The following is a 22454-nucleotide window of genomic DNA, read 5'->3' on the forward strand; positions in this document are numbered from 1 at the left end:
GCGGAACGCGGGGATCGGATCGTGCTTGTGAAATGGGGATCCTCTCTCAAGCCTGCCCTCCATTCGGGGTCACAGCGACGTGTGTGGCCCCAGGAAACCCGCTTGCGTGTGCCCTTCCTCCGGGTTCACGCTTCTCCCGTGACCCCGCCCCCCGCCCCCCTCCCACCCCCCACCCGCGTCCTGTCCGCTGTGCTTCCGCCCTCGGACGCCATCGCGGTTCGGTTTCATCCCCGTGTCTGTCAGGAAACTTGAGATTCTCGGATTCCTCAATTGCCCGATGGAGAAAAGTTACCATTAAAAAAAAAAGGAGCTTAAAACAGCAAAGCATGGCCTCAAAAGAGAGACAAGGAAACAGTCCCTTTTATAAAAGAGCGCTGTTCTTCCAAAAAAAACCCCCACAAAATCTGATTTTGTCTCCTCCTTCCTGTCCTCCCCGGGCCTCAGTCCTCCTTTGTGACTCAGCCCCGCCCTAGGCTCGGACCAAGGGGTGATAAGAAGGTCCCAGGGTGTGCTGGGGCTGGGGGGGGAAGGGGGGGCAGGGAGCCTCACCTTCAGTCTGCTTTAAACTTGCCTTCTGGCCGTGACATTCCCCACATTTACCGCTGTGGAGAAGGTTCAGGAAAAGCACTTAAGATCTAGTGCAGACCCCCGGGGCCAGCCAGGGTGGGGAACTGCTGTGGTCCCCTCGGTCCCTCGGGACAGGGGTTCCTGACCGGGGCTGTGGCCTCTGTCAAGAGGACCCCGCCAACCCAGAGTTTCTCAGCAAGAGGACTTGCAGATATGTCTAAATCCCTCGCCCTCTGATGGGCCAGAACCTCTGTGACGAAGGTGACCGACCTGGAGGTTAAGGGAGCCCGTGTGGGGGGGGGGGGGTCCATGTCCCCAGGTCAGCCTCTGGGGACACAGAGGACAGTGACGAGGTCAGGAAATGACAGGATTTAGGAAACACTGGTGATTTTAGGCCACCAGAGAAAAAGGCCGTCGGTTCCTTAACATTTCTGTGTATTTCTGGTCTTTCCTTGGGATCTCGTCTCCTTTGGAGACATTGTCCAGGCTGTGGCTCTAAGCACCCACGTGATGCTGGTGAGGTCCACGCTGATCTTTTTTGCATTGGCCGCCCCCTGAGCTCACGCTCAGCCCTCCAACTACCCGGTACGCTCTCCACTTGGGAGTCTCTTAGAAAGTCAACCTAACAAAGCTAAAACTGTGTCTGATTCCCAGCAGCCCTGCCTCTCCTTTTATTTTATTAAATAATTTTTTTTAGTGCTTATTTATTTTTGAGAGAGAGAGACAAAGTACAAGTAGGAGAGGGGCAGAGAGAGAAGGAGACACAGAAGTGGAAGCAGGCTCCAGGCTCTGAGCCCGATGCAGGGCTGGAATCCGCGAACCGTGAGATCATGACCTGAGCTGAGGTCGGACGCTGAACCGACGGAGCCACCCAGGCGCCCCTTCCCCTCTCCTTTTAAAGCTCAGACCTGCAACCTTGGAGTCACCTTGACACTTAAGTGTCTCCACTCACATCTGATCCTGGGGTTTCCTGGCTCCTAGGAAGGAAGCCTAGAGTCTGACCCCCGCTCACCACCTACACTGCTACCCTGTGGTCCAAGTCTCCTGTCTTTGGGTTGGAGAGATTCCTACCTGGAACCTTCCTTCACAACATGGCGCCTCCACACTCAGAGTGATCCATGGTTCCCCAGCTCATTCAGACCGAAAGGCTACAGGACTCTGCACAGTCTGGCCCTTTCTTCTCTACCCCATTTCCTCATATGCCTGAGGCTCACCCTGGTCTAGCCCTCTGGGGTCCTTACTCTTCAACACAAAGCATATATCTGCCACAGGGCCTTTGCAGATAGAGGGGGCTGAACTTATTTTTAAATCTAGAAAGATCTAAGTCATGGAAACACTCATCTACACACATATTTGCAGGGACATTATTCATAGTAGCCCCAAACCGGAAAAACCCTAATATTCATCCGCTGTGACTGGAGACACAAAATGTGTATATACCCATACAGTGGAGTGTCCCTTGGTGGTCAGAAGAGATAAAGGACCCAGCCAAGCGACAACATGGATAAACCTTGAAGACATTCTGCTAACTGAACATTATGTACTAATGGAAACCGTTGTGCCTGCCGCAAAAGACCTCATAGTGGATGATTCCATTCGTAGGAAATCATCGGAATGGGCAGATTTACAGAGGCGTAAGAGGGAGAAGCGCTTGCCTTGGGCTGAGTGGTGGGGGCGGGGGGGCTGGGGGTGACAGCTAAGAGGTACAGGCCCTCCTTTTGGGGTGATAAAATGTTCTCAGACCGTGATGATGGTTGCGCAGTTCTGTGACTACTCCAAGGAGCCTTGGATTGTACAGCTCAAACGGGCGAATTGTGTGCCCTGTGAATTCTCAAAGCAATGAAAACTAAAGATCTCCGTGGTTACTGTCGTAACGAACATTCCTTCCGTTCTTTCTAGTGTCGTGGGTCTTAGGCCTCAGTGTTATCCTACCTGAAGTTTTTTTTTTCATGTTTCTATTTTATTTTTGAGAGAGAGAGAATACGAGCAGGGGAGAGGCAGAGAGGGAGACACAGAATCTGCAGCAGGCTCCGAGCTCGGAGCTGTAGGCACAGAGCCCAGACCTGAGGCTTGAACTCATGAACCATGAGATCATGCCCTGAGCCAAAGTCGAATGTTTAACCAACCCAGCCACCCGGGCGCCCCCCTACCTGAGGTCTGAAAGGGAACTCTGGCTGTGTTTTCATTTCCTCTTTATTTTTTAACTCTTACATTTCTCTGGAGTGCACGTGCTAGATATTCAGTATTTATGTGATTTAGGGGCACCTGGCTGGCTCGGTCAGTGGAGCCCACGATGCTTGACCTCAGGGTCGTGAGTTCAAGCCTCCTGTTGGGTGTGGAGCCTCCTTAAAAAAATGACATATGATTTACGTTGATGAACTTTCTTCTCACGTGTGACTGAGAAAGAGGGGTTGCTAATCACTGTGCGTTTTCTGTTTCCAGTACTTTCACGAGGGGCGGAAGGCACAACAGCACATAGAGATCTGCTGGAAACAACTCGAATCCGTAAGTGGAGGGCGAACCGCTCAAGAAGTGTCTTGAGGTTTTCTAATTTGAATGGGGGCTCGAGGGGACCAGTAAGTGCAAAACAAAAACCGCCAAAGAAACGCCTTCAGGGATCCTTCCAATTCGAATGGAATTTGTTTCTAGCCGCCATTAGGGAGACTAATAGGGAGACTAAAATGCGGAGCCCAAAGAGCTCAAGTAGAGTGTTTTTCAAAAGAAAAAAATTCACAGGGAAAGAACAAAGGTTGGTCGGTTTGGGTGCAGACAGATGCAGCTGTTCGAGTAACTTCTTGAAATCGGGAGACGTCACAGATCAGCTCCAGGAGAAAGCTCTGGGGGGATTGAGAGAAAATGACACCTTCGGGGAGGAATCTGGTGGCTTCGTTAACACCTGCTCTCCACCCCCCCTCGCCCCTGCTTCCAGAGTAAAAGGCGGTTTGAACGGGACTGCAAAGAGGCGGACCGGGCGCAGCAGTACTTCGAGAAGATGGACGCCGACATCAATGTCACCAAGGCCGACGTTGAGAAGGTGAGGTGACAGCGCCCTGCTCTCACTTCCTGTCAGCACCTGGGGCCTGTCTCCTCCCAGGCTGCCTGGCCCCTTGCTCTCCTTTTCGGACGGCGCCGCAAAAGGCCACCCAGCCTGGGATCCGCGCTTCCCCTTAGGTGTCACCCATCACGGGGACCGGAAGCCGAGTTTCGGGGTGTCTCCGGTGTTCTGATTGGGGCGCTTTGTTGATTTGTGTTTTGTCTCCAGGATGGTGATGCGGAGACTTCAGCCCAGGAGGGGCTGGGGGCAGGGGAGGGGCCGGGGTTTCCGGAGGTTGTGGCTTTTCCCTTAATGGCTTTTCAAAGAAAAAGTCGCCCCCCCACCCCCCAAAAGCCAGAGCAGCTGGGTCCAGCCCCGTCGGGAAGAGCTGGCTGCCTCTGACGCTTCCGTTAGCAAGATAAGGGGCTCCCAGGCTGGCCGGACTTCCAGTCGGCCGTTCCGGATTGTAGCTCAGGGTCAGGGCCCGCGTCGGGGCGCCCAGCAAGGGCTTTCCCCCTGAAGGACTTGTGTCGCAATCAGGGAGGTGATAAAGCTCGCACTGTACCTTCTTGTGGTTCCAGACGCTGCCGCTTTCCCCTAGAAGCTAGGTTGTGTTTCTTTCCTAAGAGTCATCAATACAGTGTAAACAACACTGGGCCGTTAAATGGCTGCATTCATCCTGTGACCGCCCAGGGCCGTTTGGGAATCCACAGCCACCGCGGTGTGACGTGGGGAAGCCGGGCACCTTCATAGATTTCTTTCACTTTTGCCAGATTCGTGGGAGATGAGTTTAGTTGGAAAATCGTGTGGATGCTTCAGCTGTTGGTCTCTGTCTGCCAAAATCCTTGCTGAAAGCCTAGGTATTTATGAGTATGCCTTCCTTGAAAATGATCTAATATATTAAAACACGTCTCCTCGGTGTCTGTATTTGAGCTTGAGTGTGGAGACATTACCAAAAGATATCCATGTGCTGATAGAGTGCCCATAGATTACCGTAGGTCTGTTGGAAATTCCCATTACGTAGCCAGCTCCCCAAACTCTTTAACGTGGGACTCCATTAAAATAGATCGATCCCAAGTATATCGGAAAATCGTTTGGGGCTAAATGAGGTATGTCAGTATGTGGATAACATAACCTAGCAAAGATGCGAGTTCTTTATCAAATGTTTTGTGATCCTAAATGTAAAGTCAGAGTAATTTTTATTCATTTAAAGATTTTCTTGGGGCGCCTGGGTGGCTCAGTCGGTTAAGTGTCCGTCTCTTGATTTCAGCTCAGGTCGTGATCTCATGGTTCGTGGGTTCAAGTCCCTCAATCCTCAGGATCCTTGGGATCCTCTCTCTCTTCCTCTCTCCCTGCCCCTCTCCTGCTCCTGCTCTCTTTCTCAAAATAAATAAATAAACTTAAAAACAATACCTGAAACTACAAACAGCTAAAGGGTGAAAGACATTAAAATATCCAAATATTGTTAATAAAAGGTATTTTACCTCTGAGAGACTTTTCTTTAAAAAAAAAAAAAAGAACAAAAGATATTTGTGTGCCGCGTAAAGAGTAATAACTTGAAGGAACACTTCTTTTAAAAAAAAAAAACTTATTTTTTTTCCGAGAGAGAGAGAGAGAGACAGAGACAGAGCTCAAGTGGGGGAGGGGTAGAGAGTGGGGGAGGGATAGAGAATGAGGGAGGTTCCAGGCTCAGAGCTGTCAGCACAGAGTCTGACATGGGGCTCGAACTCATAGACCATGAAATCATGATCTGAGCCGAAACCAGATGCTTAACCGATGAGTCACCCAGGCGCCCCAAAGGAGCACTTCTAATCTACAAGCTAGCTTAAGACATAAAACCTTATTGATGCCTTTAAAGTCTGCCCCTAACTTCTTGCCCTGATCCCCACCCTAGAGATGCACTTTATCTTTAATTTGGTGTTAATCACCTCCTTGCTATATGTGCCAGCCTTACCACAGTTGTAAATAAACTCCAAAGAGTTACAAATTATATTTATAATGTTGCTTTGTTTTCACTGTTGTATAAACAGAATCATACTTCCATTTATTTCCTTCATAGTTGAGTTTTTTTCATTTGGTATCATGTTCTTAGATCACATGGAATAGAGAACATCTGACTCTTATATATTAATTATATTAATGTTAGAGCCAGGTGCCTTGCTAAATTTTCTTTTTATTTCTGCTTTGGATGTGCGTGTGTGTGTGTGTGTGTGTGTGTGTGTGTACAGTGTGTGTGTGTGGAGACAGTCCTATCACCAGCAAATAATGGCAATTTTATTTCTTTTTCAACCTGTATGCCTTATATTTATTTTTCTTATCTTGCTCTGTTGGTTCTGTCCACCATTATGGTATTGAAGCAATTACTGTGAACTTCCGTATCTCGATTCTTGAGTGTGAAGAGAGTACTTCAAATATTTCTCCGTTAAGCATGATTTTCATATACGCTTTATCAGGCGGAGGGATTCCCTTCTTTTCCTATTTTACCACGAAGCTTCTTCAACTTGACTTCGTGTTGAACATCATCAGATACGTTTTCTGCTTCCTTTAATCTATCCACGTGTTGGATGGCATGAGTCAGGTCTCTAATATTGGGCCAAATTAGCATTCCTGTGAAACTCCAGCCAGCTGACGACGTTTTTGTTTTTATTTCATGCATTAGCTGCTTTGGTTTTGTAAATATTTTACTTAAGAGTTTTGCGTCTATTTCCATTGAAATGGGTCTATCATTTTTCTTTCTTGTCCGCCCTAGTTTGCTTCACGAGAGTGTTGCTCGGTTTTTTTCTATTCTCTGCAGTCATCCGTGTAAGTTGACATGAATGTTTTCTTGAATGTTTCGTAATCCTTCACTGTGGGAAGTGTCTAATTACAGAGTCAACTCCTTAATCGTCTGCTTCCTCTCTGGTCGGAACCGGCAGGTTGTATATTTCTAGACATATATCCACTTCATCCTGAATTTTCAAATGTATTGGCTTAAAATTTTTTTTAACGTTTATTTATTTTTGAGAGAGAGAGGGACAGAGTACCAGCACGGGCGGGGCAGAGAAAGGGAGACACAGAATCCAAAGCAGGCTCCAGGCTCTGAACTGTCAGCACAGAGCCCGACACAGGTTTTGAACCCATGAACCAGGAGATCATGACCTGAGCCAGAGCCAGATGCTTAACCAACTGAGCTGCCTGGGTGCCCGTTAAATGCATCGGCTTAAAGTTGCCCATGGTATCCTCTCACCTTAGTTATGCTCCTTGTGTTGCTGTGTCACTTTTATTTACTGCTAAAATTGTTTATTTGTACGGTTTTATTTTGGGAGGACCAGTGTTCCAAATCGTTTCTACTTGAGAACCCGAGATTTATTGTTATAGAGCTTCCCTTCTCTCTTTTTAGTTTCTATTTCATCTAGTTTCTTTTTCTTTTTCTCCTTCCTCTTCCGTCAGTGTCTTTGGATTTATTCTCTTGCCCTTCTAGAAGTTTCTTTCTTCAGTTGCTTATGACATTACAGTTTTTCATCTTTTCTTTTCTTTTCTTTTTTTTTTAAATGTGCAGGGTTGTTAGTTTTTATTTTTATTTTTGAGAGAGAGAGAGAGAGTGCAAGCAGGGCAGGGGGGCAGAGAGAGAGGGAGACACAGAATCTGAAGCAGGCTCCAGGCTCCACACTGTCAGCACAGAGCCCAATGTGGGGCTCGAACCCACGAACTGTGAGATCATGACCTGAGCCGAAGCCGGATGCTCAGTTGACTGAGCCGCCAGGCGCCCCTTTCGTCTTTTCTAATATGAGCATTTAAGTAACACATTTCTCACTTACATATGATTTTATCTGTAATCCACAAATTGTGGTGCAGAGTATCATTGTTACTGTTCATTTGCAGATACTTTTCATTTTCTTTACTCTTATTGATGCTCTCCTACGATTTATTTAGAAGTGTATTTTAAAGTTTCCACCTGTATGGCATCATTAAACTTATCTTCACGAAGTTCAATAGCTTTGATATTGATTTCTATAGTTGAATTGCATCTTTGTTCTGAAAGTCTGAGTTTGAGGCTTAGGTGCTGGCCGAGACGAGTTTTCTGCTCCTGTGTGCGGCCAGTTCTTATCTGTGTCCTGTCAGCAATCGAGAAGAATGTGTAGTCTCCATCTCTACCTGTTTTCACTAGATCTAACTTGCTGACGACATGCAAACCTTCCCAATTTGAAGGATCATTTTACTGTTTGTTGTATCATTTCTTGAGGGAGATGTGTTACTTCTTTGTGCCTTGCTTTTCTAGTCTGTAAAATAGGAACACAGAAGAACAGGACTGATGGGGATGTTAACTGGGTTCATATGTATGAGGGACTGAAAGCCATTTATTTATTTTAAAAAAAATTTAATGTTTATTATTTATTTATTATTTTTTTAATAGTTTATTTATTTTTGAGACAGAGACAGAGCATGAATGGGGGAGGGGCAGAGACAGAGGGAGACACAGAGACTGAAGCTGGCTCCAGGCCCTGAGCTGTCAGCACAGAACCCCATGCGGGGCTCGAACCCACAAACCGTGAGATCATGACCTGAGCCGAAGTCAGACATTTAACCAACTGAGCCACCCAGGCGCCCCGTTTTTTATTTATTTTTGAGAGACAGAGAGAGACAGTGTGAGCAGGGTAGGGGCAGAGAGAGAGGGAGACACAGAATCTGCAGACAGGCTCCAGGCTCCGAGCTGACAGCCCAGAGCCTGGTGCGGGGCCCGAACCCATGAACTACGAGATCATGACCTGAGCTGAAGTCAGATGCTTAACCGACTGAGCCACCCAGGCGCCCCAAAGACATTTAGGCAGAGGCCAGTGATCCCTAAGTTAACTATGTTGATTATAATGGTGGAAGATTTGTCATTTACTCTTAATTTTTTTCTTCTGTTGTGAAATTACTTTATGAAAAAATAAATTTTAGGATTGCCTGGCTGGCTTAGTCATAGAGCGTGACTCTTGATCTTGGGGACATGAGTTTGAGCCCCGTGTCAGGCATAGAGATTACTTAAAGACATTAAATTTAGGTGACTGGGTGGCTCAGTTGGTTAGGCATCCGACTCTTGGTTTTGGTTCAGATCTGAATCTCATGTTGGTGAGTTCAAGCCCCATGTCAGGCTCTGTGCTGACAGCATGGAGCCTGCTTCGGATGCTTTCTCTCCCTCTCTCTCTTCCCCTCCCCTGCCCTCTCTCTCTCTCTCAAAATAAATAAACAACTTTAAAAAAAAGAAATCAATTTTAAAAAGAAAGCCTTTAAAAACTAAATAAATTTTAGAATTGTTATGTCTTCTGTGTGTTTTCATTTTTCATCCATGTGTGGTGACCTTCTTCCTGCAGTAATGCTTTTGTACCTTAAAGTCTGTACTGCCTGATCTCTTCTAGTTTAGTGTTAGGGTTTGCCTCGCAAATCTTTCCCGCACTTGTAAAACACTTGTTGCTTTGTCTTCATCTCGAGATGGGTCCCTCAAGGGGACACGGAAGGATTTCTTTTAATCCCCTCTGATGGTCTTTATCTTTCTCCTGGAGGGTCTGGATTCGCCGGTACTGTCTCATTTTCTCTTCTCTGTCACACTTTCTCTAGTTCCCTTATCTCTTCCCTTGACACTCTTTGTTTCTTGCCTTCTTGCACTTTGAAATTTTTGTTTTGTTTTACTTTCCTCTTTCTGCCTTTCCCCTGCGCCATTTTGGAGGTCGGACATCCTCTTTCCTTTCATCAGTTACCTAGACATTTGCACAGACATATTCAGCCTGAGCTACAAAGTATATTGGGATCTTTACTAATGTTTTCTCAAACAGCCCTTTCACTAAACCAGCTCCCTTTGACTGTTGGAATTTATTTGTGAGTATTTGGGGTTCAGTTACACAAGTTAGGCTTCGGTAATTTTATACAGCCCTGTACGTATGCTGTCTACTTTCTTTATCCACTGTTTCTTTTTGTATCCAGGATCTTAATTCCTTCTTCCCAAAGGACATTCTTTAGAAATGCCATTAGCCAAGATTTATTGCAGTAAAATCTCAGTGTTCATTTGGTTGGAATGGACTTCACTTCCCTCTTGTCTTTGAAAGATGATTTCTCCATGTTACAGCCCCAGGGTGATTGTACTGTACCGACAGGGACTTCATTCTGCCATCATCTGGCTCTCATTTGTGTTGGGGTGAGAAGTCTGTGTAACGGTTAAGCCTTTGAAGGTCATGTCTTGTGCTCGCTTTGGCAGCACATAGACTAAAATTGAAGCTCATGTCTTCTCGCTGACTATGGAGATACAGTTTTGGTCTAAGTTCTTCGCTGAAATTTCACTATAACGTATCTAGCTGTGAATTTCTTTTTTATCTTGATTTTGATTCGTTGAATTTATCGACTCCAGATTGGAGTTTTCCCACACATGCTTATCTGTCTTTCTGCTGTTTCAGCTGGAATTCTGATCAGAAGGTGCAAGTTAAAACTTCTAATCTGCATCCACTTCGCCTGTGAGCCTGTATTCATATTTCTCATCTCTTTGTCTGTCTCTTCTGTGTCCCATGGAATTCCTTCAGATAGAACTTTCATTTCACTAATTCTCTCTTAAACTGTGTCTAATCTGCCGGTTCTCAACTTAGTTCTCTAAATTCGAGGGTTACATTTTACTTTCCAGAAGTTTCTTTAAGCTGTCTTTAAAATCTGTAGAGATACTTTGTTATTTTCTTGTGACTTTGTCACACTTTTACATCCTGTGTGACTTCTTGATATGTATTAAACATACCAATTTCATATTCTCTATTTTATTAACTTCAATGTCTACTTTTCTTGGGCCTGATGCTCCACTTTTGTCGTTTTTGCTCACTTGCTCACAGCAACTTGTTTCTTTGTGTATTTTTGCGATACAGGCATTTCTGCTATAATGCCATAAGCGCTTTGCTGCAAACCTTACGTTCTGCAAAAAATACTGTTAAATGACAGACAGGGCTTCTGGGGAAAGAGGCCTAGAAACCAATCACTCCATAGTTAGAGAACGTTGTAACCAGAGCTCCGACAAAAGAAAAACCTTAGTAAAACTAGGCATCTGCACTGAGCGTTACAGTGGACTCCAAGATGTGGGTCCTTAAGTGTGTTAGCACCTCCAGAGATGTCGTTTTGAGGAGCATTCACTTCTTTTTTTAAAAAAATTGTTTTAATGTTTTATTATCCATAGTTGAGAGAGAGGGAGACAGAGCATGAGCAGGGGAGAGGCCGAGAAAGAGAGGGAGACACGGAATCCGAAGCAGGCTCCAGGCCCTGAGCTGTCAGCACGAAGCCCCATGTAGGGCTCGAACCCACGAACCGTGAGATCATCACCTGAGCTAAAGTCAGACGCTTAACCGACTGAGCCACCCACCAGGTGCCCCAAAGCACCTCATTTTAATGAGGTAGAAAATACAGTCCTTACGATCTCTTTTGTAATATTGAGAAGTCAGTGGGCTACAAGGGAACATGGGAAAATCAAACCCAAAATACCTTCCTCAAATCTAGGATTCTCTGGTAAAATAATAATAATAAGATTTAACAATGATACATTGGGAATAAGGCGAAAGGACTCTGTGCTGTCCCACCTACCCCCACCCCAGGCCCTCCTCAGAGGGGATCACCCTTGCCACCTGATCTGTGTTCTAGAACACTTACAGTAGGTTTCACTGGGGCACCTGGCTGGCTCACTTGGCAGGACGTACATGTCTTGATCTCAGGGGTATGAGTTCAAGCCCTGTGCTGGGCATAGAGCTTCCTTTAAAAAAAAGGTTTTTATTGAGATAAATTTACATCCAGTACAGTGGCCACGTCTTAAGCAGACAACTCCATGACTTTTTACATATGTATGAAACCCTGTGCCGCCACCTAAGATAGGGGACGTTTCTAGAACCCCCAACAGGCTCCCTTGAACGCTCCCCCGACCCCACAGGTGACTATTACCCTGGCCTCTGGCATACATTCATTTCGCCTATTTCTGTGCTTCCTACAAGTTACACAACACGTGTCCTTCTGTCTGGCTTCTCTGAGTCAACACCGTGTTTCTGAGATTCAGATTTGCGTTGGCGGACGGTGGTAGTTGGCGTTGTCCATTGTGGGTTGCCGGGTGACGGTCGGTGTGAGGACGCACCGCAGTGTTACCCACTCTCCTGTTCAGGGCATCCGGGTCGCTTCCATGGTGAGGCTGAGTTAAGAAAAAGGCTACTATGACCGTTGTCACACGTGTCTTGGGTGGACATGATCTCTCACTCTTCTTGGGTGTACCCCTGGGTGTGGCACCCCGGGTCACCCGTGTGTGCCCGGCTCTGGCGCGCCATCAGAGAGCTTGACGAGGGGCTGGACCACGGGCGCCCCCTGGGGTCGTGGGAGTCCTCACCGACCAGCGGGGCTCTGGGCTCGTGGTCTGGAGCCAGAAAGACTTCCGGCCGAGCGGGGAGCGGAACCTCGGAGTGATCTTCATTTGTGCTTGCGTTTCCTCGATGAAGAATGAGGTGGACCATTTTGGGGGCATGTCATTATCTGCCATTTCAATAACCTCTCTGGTGAAGGGACCAAATATTTTGCTCATTTGCAAGTTAGGTTTTCATCTTTTTGGTGTATAGGTAACGTTTATAGATTATGGATAGGAGCGCGCGCGCGCGTGTGTGTGTGTGTGTGTGTGTGTGTATACATAGGAATGTATATAATTACACGGTATGCTTTTGTGTCTGTCTTTTAGGAACACAATGTCTTCCATTTTAATAAAGTCCCTTTTACCAGTATGTTTTTTTAAAGGATAGTACTTTTTGTTTTCTGTTTAAAATATCTTTACTTACCCCCAGAAAGCCTTTTGGTATGCCTTTAATGGATAGGTGGGTGTTTTATCTTAGAATTTTCATCACTGCAGGGCGTCTGCGGGGCTCAGTCGGGTAAGCACCCGACTTCGGCTCAAGTCGCGATCTCACGGTTTATGAGTTCGAGCCCAACTCTGTGCTGACAGCTTGAAGCCTGGAGCCTGCTTCTGATTCTGTGTCTCCCTCTCACTCTCTACCCCTCCCCCATGTGCACTCTGTCAGTCTCTCTCGCTCTCAAAAATAAATAAACATCAAACAAATTTTTTAAAGAATTTTCATCATTGCTATCAAAATATTGTCGTGCAATGGAAACACCTAGACAACCAGAATATTATCGTTTCCAAGTCACACGTTGTGAAGGGTTGTGTAGGCAGCCCGTCTGTCCCTGGCCCTGTCTCTTGGAAGCCCTGTGCCAGCAGACATGATTGTGGTACCAGAGGACTGTTGTTCATCGACACCCTGAGCAATTAAACTATTCACCTAGTCTCCCATTTTTTTTCAGGTTTAGAGGTAGTGTATTGACAAGTGGGCAAGAGATGGCTGTTTAATGAAGTCAACATTTCAATGTCATGTAGTTTAGAGATTACTTTAGAAGAATGAGAATTTTACAGAACCATTCATTTGTAAGAATGTTTCTAATAATTTTTTTCCTTGCAGTTTGCTTCTGCTTTAGTACAGTGTTTTTTGTGGTTCTTTTTAAGTTTCTTTATTTATTTAAGTAATCTCTATGCCCGATATGGGACTCGAACTCACAACCCTGAGATCAAGAGTTGCATGCCCCTCTCATGCAGCCAGCCAGGCGCCCGTGCTCCATACAGCATTTTATCCAACTAAATTCTGAATTTTGCCTATTTCTCTTTTCACATGCCCCCCGCTCCCCCTTAAATGAGTTACCCTACACCTTTTTTTTTCCCCAGGGAATTCTTTCTTTTTTTTTTTTTTATGTTTATTTATTTTTGAGAGAGAGAGAGAGACAGTGCATGAGCAGGGGAGGGGCAGAGAGAGAGGGAGATACAGAATCGGAAGCAGGCTCCAGGCTCCGAGCTGTCAGCACAGAGCCCGACATGGGGCTCGAACCCACCATCTGCGAGATCGTGACCTGAGTTGAAGTTGGACGCTTAACCGCCTGAGCCCCCCAGGCGCCCCAAGTTCAGGGATTTCTAATGGAATCGTGATTTCATGGTCCTAGTTTCATTTCCAAAACACATTGAAAGTGTTGAAGAATTCCTAAGTTGTGATTCTTAGAAATGATTCGTCGGTTCCTTGCCTCACCCGGTATCCACCGACTGTGTGGGGGAGGGGTGGGGGTGGCGCCCACAGACACCAACAGGCAAACACACCATCCTTGACTTTCAGGAGCTTGCCTTTCACTTTCCTCCTGGTGCTCAGCTCTCTGTGTGTGAATGTTCCCCCCTGCCCTCCCACAGCCCTTCCGTGGCATTGTGGTGACAAAGGCTTGATAGTCGGGTTTTATCTGTCCCTCTGCTTTGGAAGAACCACGTGGGAGACCGAGGTGGGTGAGGAGCAGTGCCCAATGCCTGCCTACCGATGGAGCTGCCGTTGGTTAGCGTGGTGTTAGGATGAAAAAGGACAAGGTTATCAAAATGAATGGAATGTGAACTAATATTTCAGAACAGAGCGAACAGTGTTTTCTAAATGCATGCATTACACGGGGTTTATCCATGTCAGGCAATGAATAATTCCCTTTCTCTAATTCGCCCTTGCCTTGTGACTGTTGGCGCTTACATAATTTCTAAACGCAAAATGGGATATTGTTGAACAAAATCTGCAGTTAGGGGGTCACAAGTAGCTACTGTCATTGTTAGTGAATTCAAGTTGGATTTTCAGACTCTGCTGTCCGCGTTCTCCCGTCCTTCGGATCTCGTTTCATTTCTCTCCTATGATGCTTTTTACTGCCAGAGTCTGAATCTTTAATGGGCAGTTGTGTGCCCTGCAACCGTTCTTGCGGCTTCTTTCTTCAAGTTCATTGCAATTCTGAGTCTTGATTAACCAGAAGAATTCTCTAGACAACGCAAGAGGCTTCATTACTGGGCTTACTCAGGAATGTTGTTGCAGAAACTGACTTGAAACGTTTTAAAAGTTAAATTACATTCAAATCCTGACCTTCAGCCCTTAGAACAGTGGATCGGTTACTCAGGGAGTTAGTATTGGTTTTTGTGTAGTATATTATGGCTTCTAAAAGTATTTGGCTTTGAACTTTCTTAGCTTTTAAATTCTGTAGAGATGTCCCTTTCACTCAGTGGAATAGGAACTTATGAGCCATTTATGAACGAAGGTAGAATTAAAATGATTTTTTAATGTTTATTTATTTTTGAGAGAGAGACAGCATGAACGGGGGAGGGCCAGAGAGAAAGGGAGACAGAATCTGAAGCAGGCTCCAGGCTCTGAGCTGTCAGCACAGAGCCCTAGTCAGGGCTCGAACTCCCAAACCGTGAGATCATGACCCGAGCCGAAGTCGGACGCTCAATCGACGGAGCCACCAGGTGCCCCGAAGGTAGAATTTTAAGAAGTATATGATGGAGGTACCTGGGTGGCTCAGTCTGTTAAGCATGTGACTTTGGCTCGGGTCATGATCTCGCATTTGTGAGTTTGAGCCCCGTGTGGGGCTCCGTGCTGACAGCTCTGCTTCCAATTCTGTGTCTCCCCTTCTCTCTCTCCCTCCCCTGCTTGCGCTCTGCCTCTCTCTCTCAAAAATAAATAAACATTAAAGGAAGTTTTAAGAAGTACACGATAAAACTTCATATTTCTAGTTTCTAATAAAACACACTCTTTTGTGTGTGTTCTGTGTTACATAATAGAACATTTGGAAGAGAAAACTAAAACTATAGTAAAAAAAAAAAAAAACCTGTGCTAACGTTACACAAGAATGAAGGGATGTGCTTTGAATGGTGTTTAGTCTGATCATTATCTCAATAAAACAGATGGGATTGAGCAGCGAGGAAGTTCTCCCCGGCTGGGGACTCCAGCGCGCACAGGCGGCGGGGCAGGCTTGTTTCTCTTGTAACTGAGGCCAGCTGAGTAGCAGATGTTACATTTTTCTACCATTTGGGGAAACGGTCTCTTGCAAGATGCCTCCGTCGGTCCCTGGACGTATAAGGAATGGCGCTGTGACATGCTCTCGCTGCCCTCGCTCCGACTCGGAGGTCTGACATCTGCACGGAACACAGTAATATCTTCAGTGCTTCTACCAAAGTGTCTCATTTAAAATGTCTGACTCCTTATCTGAAGGAGTTGTTCACTGTAACCATTTAGAAAACAAAAAGCATTTTTTCTTGAAAGAGGAAGTGGTTAGCGAGGTGCAGGAAATATATTTATTTTGCAAGGGCAGCTCGATCCTTTGGTTTAAAATGCTTTTTATTTACAACGAGGGGAAAAAAGGAGTACCGTTAAAAAGAGACTTTCGAAAGCGGTTATCGTTGCTCGGACTGGCCCTTTACAAATGGATCCGGGTTCCGATCAGAGATTCGAGAGAGAACGCTTTTGTGGTCCTCTTGTTTATGACCCGTGTGTAGAGTTTCTAGTCGGCATTGCTCCCCGGGCACCTGTGTTATAGGAACATCCTGAATGATTTCAGTTGTTTTGATTCTTAATCTCTGTCCTGGGGAATAATGGATGTGTTTTCCTCTTTTGACCCTTCACATGGGAACTGCAATTTAATGGAAATTTTCTCCAATTACTAGATGGGGAATAAATGTATTTATATCTGGAAACAGGACATTACTTTGATCTATGTCATAAGCGAATATTGGTTGGAAGAGTTTTGTGTTTTTTTTTTAAAGTTGCGACACTTGATGTTAGTTTTACCATGAAAAATGAATTTGTGGGGTGCCTGGCTGGCTCACTTGGAAGAGTATGCAACTCTGGATCTTGGGGCCATGAGTTCAAGCCCCGTGTTGAGTGTACAGAAACGTTAAAAAGTGAATTTGTGGGGCTCCTGGGTGGCTCAGTCGGATAAGCATCTGACTTTGGCTCTGGTCATAATCTCACGGTTTGTGGGTTCAAGCCCCGCGTCAGGCTCTGTCCTGACAGCTTGGAGCCTGAAGCCTGCTTCAGGTTCTGTGTCTCCCTCTCTCTGCCCCTCCCCTGATCATTCTCTCTCTCTCTTTCTCTAAAAAATAAACCTTAAAAAGTTTTTTTATGAATTTGTGATAGGAATGTTGAAACATGCAATTATGTACTAAAGTTTACAAAAGTACTTTAAGTTGCATTTAGCGCCAAGTTTTAGTTCATTTGCTAGCAATTGCTACTATCTCTCTATTGTGAGCCTGAATTGTCACTTATTTTTGACATTTTTTATGCTCAACAATGGAGTTTGGCTAAATAAACATCCAAAGAGAAACAAGGAAGTCAAAATGTCAAAAGCTCAAGAGTGTCAGGAATATTGGGGGTGGAGGGGCTACCCCAAGTGAATTTACACAGAGACGAGGTACTTCTGAAAACCTCTTCAGGGGAATATTTCCAGTATACGTTTTTTCCATTTACATTAAGATGCTGACATGGGAATCTGCCTTAGCCTGGTTGTAGTGTTCGTTCCTAAAGGCATAGCCATTGACCAACCTCCACGTTTGCAAAATTACTGGCAAAATAGCAATAGAATCCAGGAAGATGAGAGATAGGTCATTCCCATGCCCCAGACCTGAGGATTAAGATGAATTAAATAGGGATACTATGAATAGAAATATACTGATATTATGTGGACCTATGAATATGCATATTAATACATAAAAATGATATTCACTTAGGCTTTCATATAGCAACTCATCTACTAAAATATGTTAGTTTTCACAGAGAGTGAGGGGGCGAGCTGGGCCAAGGACTTAATCTTGCTGCTGCATAGAAGTGAGTTCGGATCCTGTTTCTACCGCTCACTAATGGTATGACCTGAGATGGTGCGCTTCCTGTCTGTGTTTCCTGTCGTATGAAATGAGGATAAGGTTGTGCACCTCGAGGGCGTGTTGTGAGGTTTCAGTGCTAGGTGATCTGTAAATAAGGAGGGGCCTGATTTGGGGCCACGGTTAACTGGTTGATGACACTGTGGCCCTGGTCTGTGTTTTGCCTGTCTGTGGTTTTCTCTTTTGATTGCTTCTGGCTCCTTCCTCCTCTGCTCTTACTCCTTCAACCTACTGTGAATCAGTTGAGTATATTCTTTTATTTTTTTAACATTTATTTTATTTTTGAGAGACCGAGAGAGACAGATAATGGGCAGGGGAGGGGCAGAGAGAGGGGGACACACAGAATCGGAAGCGGGCTCCAGGCTCTGAGCTGTCAGCACAGAGCCCGATGCGGGGCTCGAACCCACAAACCGTGAGATCATGACCTGAGCCGAAGTCAGATGCTTAATCGACTGAGCCACCCAGGCGCCCCCAGTTGAGTATATTTTGAACATTCAAGGTATCTAGGCCTCCTACAAGAACATTTACTGAACAAATAGTGCATCAAGAGATTATAATAGGGTACCTTCCGTGAGGGCCTTGGTTAGCCAAGAATGATGAAATGGAGAGACGAGGAAAACTTGAGTCCATTGGAGAATAAGATAGCGTATCGTATGTTACAGGCCAGACTCGCCTGGTGAAGATAATTAGAACAATAACAGTTAAAAAAATGGTTTATGAGAGGAGCGCCTGGGTGGCTCAGTCAGTTAAGCGTCCGGCTTTGGCTCAGGTCATGATCTTGCCGTTTGTGAGTTCAAGCCCTGCGTCAGGCTCAGAGCCTGGAGCCTGCTTCCGGTTCTGTGTCTCCTTCTCTCTCTGTGTCCCTCCCTTACTCATACTCTGTTTCTCTCTCTCTCTCTCTTAAATAAATAAAAACATTAAAAAATGGTTTATGAGAGACATCGTATGGAAAATCACTGGGTCCTATCAACAGCAAATCCTAGGAGTTCCAAAGTTGTCCGTGGATTCTGCACCTGTAAAAGCTTTGGGCAGAGGACAGTTTGTTGAGATAGGCCGAGGCTGGGCGGTGTCTGAACACGAAGGATGTAGAGAAATTGAAACAGTGGAGCAGGCAGAGATCAGGTGAGTGGAAAGAACCCTATCGTAAGGCTCTGAGGGAAGCCTGCAGTCCAGGTTGACCTGCCTGGGGGGGGAGGGGACCGAGTAGGACCACCTGGAAAGATGGCTTTAGAACAGATGACGAAGGATGTTACAGGCCACATGGCAGAATGAACGTGACCCTGGTGGGGTGCTACTGAACCCACTTCTCAAAAAACTCACACTGGAAAAATGCTTTCTGTTTTCTAAAAGGGTTCGGATCCTCTCTAGAATTCTTTAGTCGCTTTCTAGATTGAAAGGGCAAGGCTATAAGATGCTGAATTAGCATCCAGTGACCCTGCTGGATGTGGTACAGCCATGACCGAAGGATACATCTATGCCTCAAATTCAGTTCTTATCGGTGGATCATACGACTTTACTGTTGGATTATGTTGAATGAGCTCTTTACTGTTAACCACTTGCTCTCCCCTACAGAACCGGCAGGTGGTAGTGACTTGGGGTAAGATGACAAATAGCAGTTGACATGAGGTCTCAGCATCAGGAAGCCAGGAAGGGGAGGCGGGGGTTGTACTGGACCAGGAAGCACGGGCACCTTCTCTTCACCGTCCATCCTCACCGCGGTAGACACATTACTGGGCAGGCCCAGTGTTGTTAGTTCTTCTGTGTTATTCCTTTCTGGGTTAACTTTCCTCCTTCCTGGATGATAGGTTGTTCTACCTTTTTTCCACGAGGGTTTGTAAGCAGTACTTTTCTTCTTTATTTGTCTGAAATATCTTTATTTTGCTTCCATTCTAATGTGATAGTTTACTAGGTATAGAATTCTCAACTGACAATTACTTTCTCTAAACATGTTGAAAATACCATCCCAATGTCTTTTATCTTTGATCCTTCCTCTTGGGAAATTGGCTGTCTACTTAATTGCATTCTTTTGTAGATATTTGACTTTCCTTCCCTAGTTGTTAAGACTTTCTCTTTGGGGCGCCTGAGTGGCTCAGTCGATTAAGCGTCCAGCTTCAACTCAGGTCATGATCTTACGGTTCGTGGGTTCGAGCCCCGCATCAGGCTGTGTGCTGAGAGCTAGCTCAGAGGCTGGAGCCTGTCCTCAGATTCTGTGTCTCCCTCTCTCTCTGACCCTCCCCTGCTCATACTGTCTCTCTCTTTCTCTAAAATAAATAAAGACAGTAAAAAAAAAAAAAAGAAAGACTTCATCTTTGCCTTTGGTGTTCTATAGCATCGCTATGATATTTCAAAGCACATACTTTTTATTTCTAATTCTTCTGCTTGGGATTCAATTGGGGGTTTGTTCCTTTTGTCAGTGTAGGGAAAGCTTTCAGGTACTAACTCTTTAAATATTGCCTGGGTTTCATTCTCTCAAACTGTAGGTTCTGGGACTCCTAGTAGATGTGTGCAAAACTCTTCCTTCTGTTCCCCATGCCTTCTAACTTTGTTTTCATTCCTTCCTTTTCTTTATCTCTATATTACATTTTATGTAACTTTCTCAGCTACTTCATGAATTCTCTTCAACTATTGTTATTTAACCTATTTAAATTTATTTAAAATTGCAATGACTATATTCCTTATTTCCAGAAGTTCCATTTGGTTCTTTTTACTATATTCCTTCATTTTTATAATGTCTTATTCTTTTCTTCTGAGTTCTACTCCTTTTATTTCTTTATTTTAAATATTCCTGTTTTTATATTTTCTTTCAAATTGTTCTTTACCTCAAGTTCTTATGGTGATAATTTTTCTCTCTATTGTGTTCTCTCATGGTTTATTTCCTTGTGCATTTATGATTATTATTGTCTTTTTTGTATGAGCATGTCTTCAGTTGGGAAGATTTTTTTTTCTCTGAGAATCCTACAAAAGCAGGAATATCTTAGATGGGGCGCCTGGGTGGCTCAGTCAGTTAAGCATCCGACCTCAGCTCAGGTTATGATCTCACGGTTCATGAGTTCAAGCCCCGTGTCAGACTCTGTGCTGACAGCTCAGAGCCTGGAGCCTGCTTCCGATTCTGTGTCTCCCTCCCTCTCTGCCCCTTCTCTGCTCATGCTCTTTCTCGCTGTCTCAAAACTGGATACATGTTTTAAAAAAAAATTTTTTTAAAGCAGTAATTAGATAAAACCCAGCAAGGTTTTATATCGGGTTCTTCCAGACAACCTGGGACCAACTTTTATGTTCATTACTTGGGTTGGGAATTCGTGTACCATCTGTAAAATATATACAAGTTTAAGATTTTGTTTCTGAGAGGACACACTTCCTCCACTCCGCCCCATAGCCTAAGACGTTAACAAACTTCCTTGCTGTCTTCTCTGTCACTGGAGAGGTTTTGTTAGGTGTCACCCAGCTTAAAGAAAAGCAGAGAAAATGAACACTGAGATTAAAATTTTAAAAAATGAACCAGTGGCCTTACCTCTTGAGCTCATTGATAGTATATGCTGAATGCCCCGTGACAAATGTGTAGTTTTAAACCTTACTGGTTGAACATCTCCTGTGACTCAGGTACTAACGACGAACGGCTGCTAACCTACCACCAGATGCATCAGATTCTTCAGAACTGGAAGCATATATTTACTTCTTTCCCCAGGGGATGGAACATGACTAATTTTTGTCCTCTTCTGAGGAACATATCTTTTCTCGAACTGCATTACAAGGGCTTTGAGTATTTTTATTCTTCACAGTGACCCCACAGCCATAAAGAAGGGTTACTTGGGCATGAACTTTCTAGAATCCAGGCCGTCATCTTCAGCTGTACTTATGTGAAACCTTAAGGGAAGAGGGAGGAGAGAAAGAGATAGTCAGTTTCTACCCTACCACACTTAAAACTGAAAACTCCCAAGTATCTTGCCAATGACCGTGCCTTAGAAACAAGGGAAGAGAAAGGGGCCACGTCTTGGAGATTTATATTTTTGGCAAGATGTCTGGGCTCATGGCGAATTTTTCACTAGCCTCCCTTGGGGCTGTGCCAACATCAAGATGAACCGTATCAGCATTGGCTTCCCTTTTACCAGAAATGGTCACTCACCTTTGGTAAATAGATATTTCAAATTCTCCTTTTCCAATGAGGCAACCAGGGTGTAGGGGAACCGAGGCCTTTTGTTAAAACTGTTCAGCAACTGAATGGCCCGTGTGGGATTGAGATGCTGGTCTCATTTGCTGTCTTCCTGTGTTCTCTCCTTCTGTTTCAGCGACTCTGCCCCGAAACAACCCATCACACACTGGGGCTAGAAGTTGTAGGGCTGTTAAAAAAAAAAAATCAGGAAATTGCTGAAATCTTTCAAGCATATTTCTTTGGTTAACTTATTTTGAAGCTTTTCTCTGTTTTGTATTTTAGCTGCCTTTATAATTTATCAAAGACAGACTCATTGTTTTGGCAAGTCCCCGGCCTGGAAGTCTCCAACAAAAACTCCCAGCACTCTGTCTGAATAGGAATTTTTAAGTGCATTCTTAGTCTTGAACTTGAAAATGTATTCTGGATGCAACAGTTTGCTGGGAAATTTAACCCACCCCGTTTATCATACAGCATTGCTCAAGACAGAGAACTTTTTCATTATTTTATTGGAGCTTTCTTTTCTTTCCTTTTCTTCTCTTTTCTTCTTTTTTTTTCTTTCTTTTCTGTGTGTGTGTGTGTCTCGAAGGCAAGCCATACCTCTTCCATCTTTAAGTTTCTGGAATTCAGCGTTAGAATTTGTTTCTTTAATCTTTTTGGCAAAATAAAACATTCCTTCATCACTCTTTTCAGAAGTGATCACTATTCATGTTTTGTTTTTACAGCCATCAAATTATGCTGTAAACGCTGTTTGGAAACCTTAAAACATTTTTTTAGATCACATATAGCTTGCACGGTTCCTCACCATTAAGTCCTCTTTTACATTTTTTTAAAATAAACTACACCTTAGTCCATCAAGGATATGACATACATTTAACCAGTCACATTACTGGGCACTTGTGAACATTAAAAACATTTTTTTTAATGTTTTATTTATTTTTGAGAGAGAGAGAGAGACAGTGTGAGCAGGGGAGGGTCAGAGAGAGAGG

At 44.7% G+C, this 22454-nt stretch overlaps 1 protein-coding gene across 9 annotated transcripts in view; it reads left to right on the forward strand.

Annotated features, from left to right (window-relative positions):
- FNBP1 (formin binding protein 1) overlaps window positions 1-22454 on the forward strand; it is a 140484-nt gene that overhangs the window by 77578 nt on the left and 40452 nt on the right. For all 9 annotated transcript variants that reach the window (XM_029919382.1, XM_029919373.1, XM_029919374.1 and 6 more), the window contains exons 5-6: window positions 3010-3072; window positions 3497-3601. In XM_029919382.1, coding sequence (XP_029775242.1) covers window positions 3010-3072; window positions 3497-3601 — 168 coding nt within the window. The remainder of the gene's footprint in view (window positions 1-3009; window positions 3073-3496; window positions 3602-22454) is intronic.

This window comes from Suricata suricatta, chromosome 13 (genome assembly GCF_006229205.1).
Source record: "Suricata suricatta isolate VVHF042 chromosome 13, meerkat_22Aug2017_6uvM2_HiC, whole genome shotgun sequence".
NCBI lineage: Eukaryota > Metazoa > Chordata > Mammalia > Carnivora > Herpestidae > Suricata > Suricata suricatta.